The sequence below is a fragment of the Galeopterus variegatus genome, unplaced genomic scaffold, assembly GCF_000696425.1.
Source record: "Galeopterus variegatus unplaced genomic scaffold, G_variegatus-3.0.2 Scaffold16435, whole genome shotgun sequence".
Lineage (NCBI taxonomy): Eukaryota > Metazoa > Chordata > Mammalia > Dermoptera > Cynocephalidae > Galeopterus > Galeopterus variegatus.
Genome location: NW_007742546.1, coordinates 4805 through 10873, shown reverse-complemented (window position 1 = coordinate 10873; position 6069 = coordinate 4805). Strand labels below are relative to the sequence as shown.

The following is a 6069-nucleotide window of genomic DNA, read 5'->3' as shown; positions in this document are numbered from 1 at the left end:
AGAATAGAGCACCCTGAAATCAACCCACGCACTTACTGCCATTTGATCTTCGACAAAGGCATTAAGTCTATTCACTGGGGTCGGGACTCCCTCTTCAGCAAAGGGTGCTGGGATAACTGGTTATCCATTTGCAGGAGATTGAAACTAGACCCACATCTCTCACCATTTACTAAAATCAACTCAAAATGGATTAAGGATTTAAATATACACCCTGAAACAATAAAACTTATTAAAGAAAATATAGGAGAAACCCTTCAGCAAATAGGGCTGGGCACAGACTTCATGAATATGACCCCAAAAGCATGGGCAACCAAAGGAAAAATAAACAAATGGGACTATATCAAACTGAAAAGTTTCTGCACAGCAAAAGAAACAATTAACAGAGCTAAAAGACAGCCAACAGAGTGGGAGAAAATATTTGCAAAATACATGTCTGACAAAGGACTAATATCCAGAATATATAAAGAACTCAAACAACTTTACAAGAAAAAAACAAGCAACCCAATTAAAAAATGGGCAAAAGAGCTAAGTAGGCATTTCTCTAAAGAAGATATGCAAATGGCCAACAGTCATATGAAAAAATGCTCAACATCACTCAGCATCCGGGAAATGCAAATCAAAACCACACTGAGATACCATCTCACCCCAGTTAGGATGGCCAAAATCCAAAAGATGCTGAAAGATAAATGCTGGTGTGGTTGCGGAGAAAAAGGAACTCTCTTACATTGTTGGTGGGAATGCATAATGGTGCAACCCCTATGGAAAATGGTTTGGAGGTTCCTCAAACAGTTGCAGATTGATCTACCATATGACCCAGCTATTTCACTGCTGGGAATATATCCAAAGGAATGGAAATCATCAAGTCGAAGGTATACTTGTTTCCCAATGTTCATTGCAGCACTCTTCACAATAGCCAAGAGCTGGAATCAGCCCAAATGTCCATCATCGGATGAGTGGATACGGAAAATGTGGTATATCTACACAATGGAATACTACTCAGCTATAAAAACGAATGAAATACTGCCATTTGCAACAACATGGATGGACCTTGAGAGAATTATATTAAGTGAAACGAGTCAGGCACAGAAAGAGAAATACTACATGTTCTCACTTATTGGTGGGAGCTAAAAATTAATAAATAAATTCACACACACACACACACACACACACAAAATGGGGGAGGGGAAGAAGTTATAACAACTACAATTACTTGAAGTTGATACGACAAGCAAACAGAAAGGACATTGTTGGGTGGGAGGGAGGAAAGGGAGGAGGGAGGGAGGTTTTGGGAAGGGGCAACAATAATCAACCACAATGTACATCAACAAAATAAAATTTAAAAAAAAAAGAATTTTGATCCACCAACTCACCACTGTGTGACCTTGTGAAAGTTACTTAAACTCTCTTAGTAGCAAAATCAAATGAGATGAGACATGTGATTTTTCTGCTATGGTTCCTGTGACATAATGGACATGTCATGAACGTGAAATTTGGTTCTTAGTATCACAATAAACATGACTTGCATTGGTATCATTTGTCAATATCCCTTACAAATGGGGCAGCCATCAAGGGTGGAATTCTGATCATTATAAATACAACAGGTCTGTTACCTCTTTGGACTGCCATACAGCACTTCAATTTAATGAAAATCCCTATGGCTCCTTCTTTCACAGAATGCCAGCCAGGTGAAGTCTTTTAAGAAGAGAAAAAAACATGTGGACTACATGCATGAAAAGAAGAAACAAAAATACATCACTGTTAATATAACAACTACAAGTATGTGAGAGTGTGTGCTCATGGACCCATAGTGTCAAGTGGAAATGTATTGTACTGAAATCAATAGCTGCTATAGTTAAAATATATGAAATAGATTTGATTAAAAATATTCAGACTGATCTAAATGAAATCATCCTGGAAAAATTAGAAAGTAAACATAAAATCAATGTTTAAATTGTCTGTGATAGATAGAGGATCAGTATTATTAATACTAGGGAATGTTAATTAATTAAAGACAACCTACAATGACAGAGAAGCAATTTAATGTTGGAGTATGAATACTTGAGGTGAGACAGGAAGAATGGTTCATTGTAAACCAGGGAAAGCAAAAAATGTATAAATATTCTAGACTGAGAGAACAAAATGCTAATCTGCATATGGCTCTGTGAACTTGGTGATGGAGAGGACTAGAGAGGGCAGAGGTGGAGGGTCAGGAGGGACAGAGTGGGTGAGCCCCACAGCAGAGCATGTGTACTCTTTCTTGATGTGTCCCTCATGTTGATAAATTTATATTTATTTATGGAACTGAGATTGTGACCTTTTTGTCTCATCACTTTTCTTTTCAGGGGCTTACAGGGTGTATACTACATAGTAGGAGTTCAAAAAATACAAAAGTTTGGTGTAAAAGCAAGTTTATGACCACAAGTGAAAACTAGAACGTGAAAGAGAAATTTTCAGGCTCATCACCTGCCTGAATACAGACTTCAATTGGATAGTGAAGTAAAATAAAATACTTTCATATCTATTTTTTTAAGAATAACTCATGATGGACTAGAAATACCTATTCTAGGAATGGGAAGATGGTTTAATACTTGTTAACAAAGCTCATCACAACAAGAGGTCAATGAAGAGAAATCCTAACCACAATTGCAATGCAACAAAATACACTTGAAAACATTTAACAGCTACAACTGTGGTTAGCAGACTCAGAAAAGATTCTTGGGATATGTGGAAACCAGAGGTACCTTCTTAACCCAATAGAGAATGGTTGTATGAAAAGCACAGCCTAGAGTATACTTTACATTAAAATACAACATTTGTGTACAATTCATGAATATGTCAAGGCAGTCTACTCCAATATTAATCTTTCCACATTCTCCTAAAAATTTAAAGAGATTAGTCAGATAAGAAAAGGACATTGACTTGTGTACCAAGCATCAGAAATAGTTCTATGATTTGTATTCAATTGTGGACATTGAAGTAAAAAAATAACAACAATAATATAGAACTATTCAGTGATATCAGTAAGTCTGGTCTGCCAGAAAAAATAGTGAGGTGAATTATAAATGAAAACCCAATTAGATTAAGAAGAAAACAGAGAGTACCTCATGCATAGTAGATCTTCAGTGTGTAGTTAATAAATAAACAATTGAAGACAGGAAATGTAACAGCAATCTACAACAGTTGGGAGAGAGTGAAGAAAATTGTGAGAAAATAATACATTTCAGGAATGGCCACTTCTACGTCTTATTATGGAGGGATATTCTAGAAAGAGAGAAAGAGAGAGACAGTCAGATCTGGGAAAGATTCATTTCAGTGGAAACTAACATACCTTCAGGATACAGAGACTTCACCCTCATAGCCTTAATAAATAAATATAGGACTGACCCGGGCTCATTATTCTAGAGGTTAGGGCCAGTACCCACTGTCCTCTTGTTGTCTTATGCCACCAGACCTCACTGGGACACACTGACACTCTGTGGCTGTTATCCCAGAAGCTTTGTCTTCTCCATGAACTGTTTCTGATAAGCCCATTGGGTTTTCACCAAGGCTGGATCAGAGAATATCAGGGAGGGGCAGAAGGGGCCTCTTTGAAGTCTCTAGTATCCCGAGGGTTGAATTCTCAAAGCTCCTTTTATTAAGGAAATTGTCCTAGCGTCTTTCCACTCTCAAAACGATTGAGCCTCCTGTGGTACAAAGAAAATATCAGAATCGATTTTTTTTAAAGTATGTTTTGTGTGTATATAGGCAAAGGTGCCTATAATAAGAAATGGAACAAGTTAATATTAACCTGTAAAACAGCCGAAAGGAAAAAGAAACAGTGCAAGGAGGGAATGAAGGAAGTAAAAAGGAAAGAAAGGAGGGAAGTAAGAAAGGAAAAAAGAAAAGAAGAAAGGATGGATGTGAGGGAAGAAGACAGGAACACAAAGAATGAAACAACATCTAGAGATATCCTAGGCTGTATATAACAATGCACCATAAAAATCAACCAGCTTTCAAATTCAGATCCCAGTTTTAATTTAAAATCACATCACATTCTTTTGAATGTTAGGTGTTTGAGCTCACTGCCAGGTGACTAGGTTACAGTCCCCATCGACGTCAGTCTCTTCCTTTGTGAAATGGGCTGAGAGAAAATATTTCAAAGAAATTGTTTCAGAATTAAATAAATTCATATATGTAAAGCAACAAGCACAGTCCTGATACGGTATGCACTTTGCCTTGAGTATTGTATAAAATTAATTCCAATTATTCCAGAGAAAAACAAAACCACAACCAAACTATGGTGAAGAAAATCATTGTTTGAGAGGATAATTGTGGAGAGACCTTGTCAGCACTCGACATAAAAAGTGCCTTCAATCTCAAGTTTCAATTTTTAGGCATGGCTTTTAAAAAACTTAAAAAGGTGGAACTTTAGGAAGACTGTGTAGGATATACACTCAAAAAGCAAGTAGTGATGGAGTTTATCAGACAACTAATACAAAAATAAATCAAAGCAAAGTCATGGGTGATTTGTGAATAGAAATGAAGCACGTCTTAGGGGAAGAACAGGAGCCAGAATATTTAAATTCACAATAATGGCCTTAGGAGCCCACATGTGCATCTAGTTCTGAGGCCAGTGATGCTTCACAGACAAGACGCTGCTCTGCTGAGGAGTCTTCCCAGGGCCCCCTTCACATCCTTGTTCCTCAGGCTGTAGATGAAGGGGTTCAGCATGGGGGTGACCACAGTGTACATCACTGAGGCAATTGAGCTTCTCTGGGAAGAATGGGTCACAGCAGAACTGAGATAGACCCCAAGTCCAGTTCCATAAAACAAGGAGACCACAGAGAGGTGAGAGCCACAGGTGGAAAATGCTTTATACTTTCCTGCAGTGGAGGACATTTGCATTAAGGAGGAGACAATCTGATAGTAAGAAAAGAGGATCCCTGTGACGGGAAACACGCCCACCAGTAAAGTTGCCACATACAAGACAATGTTATTAATGAGAGTGTCAGAGTGGGCCTCCTTGAGAAGCTGAGCAAAGTCACAGAAGAAATGTGGAATCTCAGTGCCTGGAGAGAAGGTCAACCTCATCATCAGGAGAATGTGAACCAGGGCGACCCAGAAAATGATGAACCAAGACATCAGAATGAACAGGACACAGAGACGAAAGTTCATGATGACCGTATAGTGCAGGGGGTGACAGATGGCCACGTAACGGTCATAGGCCATCACAGTCAGAAGGAAATTATCCAGTCCAGAAAACATCATAATAAAATACATCTGAGTGAGGCACCCTATATAGGAGATGCCTTTGCTCTGTACCTGGATGTTCACCAGCATCTTTGGGACCGTGGTGGAGGTTAAACAGATGTCAACAAAGGACAGGTTGGAGAGGAAGAAGTACATGGGGGTGTGGAGGTGTGAGTCTGAGATGATGGCCAGGACGATGAGCAGGTTCCCAAGCAACGTGAGCAGGTATATGGACAGGAACAATCCAAAGAGGATGGGCTGCAGTTCCAGATCTTCTGAAAGTCCCAGGAGCAGAAATTCTGATAGTTCTGTTTGGTTTTCTGCTTCCATGTAGCTGCTGTTTTTGTTGGGAAAGGAGAAAAAATCAGCATTCAGTGAACAGCCAACTGATTCCTCAGCATCACTTTACAGTGTCTCCCATGGATGAACGTCCTTCAACATCTATTGCGGCCTTACATTGACAGTGACTCACTCAGCCAACTGATTTCCTATTTTCAGTTTCGATGTGTAGAATTGCTCAGACTTTCTACATTTAATGGAAATGTATCTCTTTTTATTATTTATCCGTTAGTTTTAATAACCCTATTTCCATCTATGGGGAGAAACCAATTTCTATTATGATACGACCCTTCCAAAATAATTAGAGAAGTTTTATGGGTGTACCATTATAATCCCCATACTTTCTTTATCTTCCTAATAGCTCTAAAGTAGTGATTAGGAGATGGATTTTCAACTCATACAGCATTTATTTTGTGACCTGATGCTTCCTGGTGATGTGACAATTAACTCCTAGTGCCTCAATATGTGGTTATCAGTGTTACATTGTTGTGAGGTTTACAA

The 6069-nt window shown here is 38.6% G+C and overlaps 1 protein-coding gene across 1 annotated transcript; it reads right to left on the bottom strand.

Annotated features, from left to right (window-relative positions):
* Positions 1-4620: 4620 nt before the first annotated feature.
* On the bottom strand, positions 4621-5559 carry LOC103582483 (olfactory receptor 7D4-like). Its single transcript, XM_008564066.1, has one exon. It carries the CDS (start codon positions 5557-5559, stop codon positions 4621-4623), a length of 939 nt encoding a protein of 312 aa, XP_008562288.1.
* Positions 5560-6069: the final 510 nt, after the last annotated feature.

What these genes read in the sequence shown, in the direction of transcription:
- LOC103582483 (XM_008564066.1), bottom strand. Translation starts at nt 5,559, where the DNA reads ATGGAAGCAGAAAACCAAACAGAACTATCAGAATTTCTGCTCCTGGGA.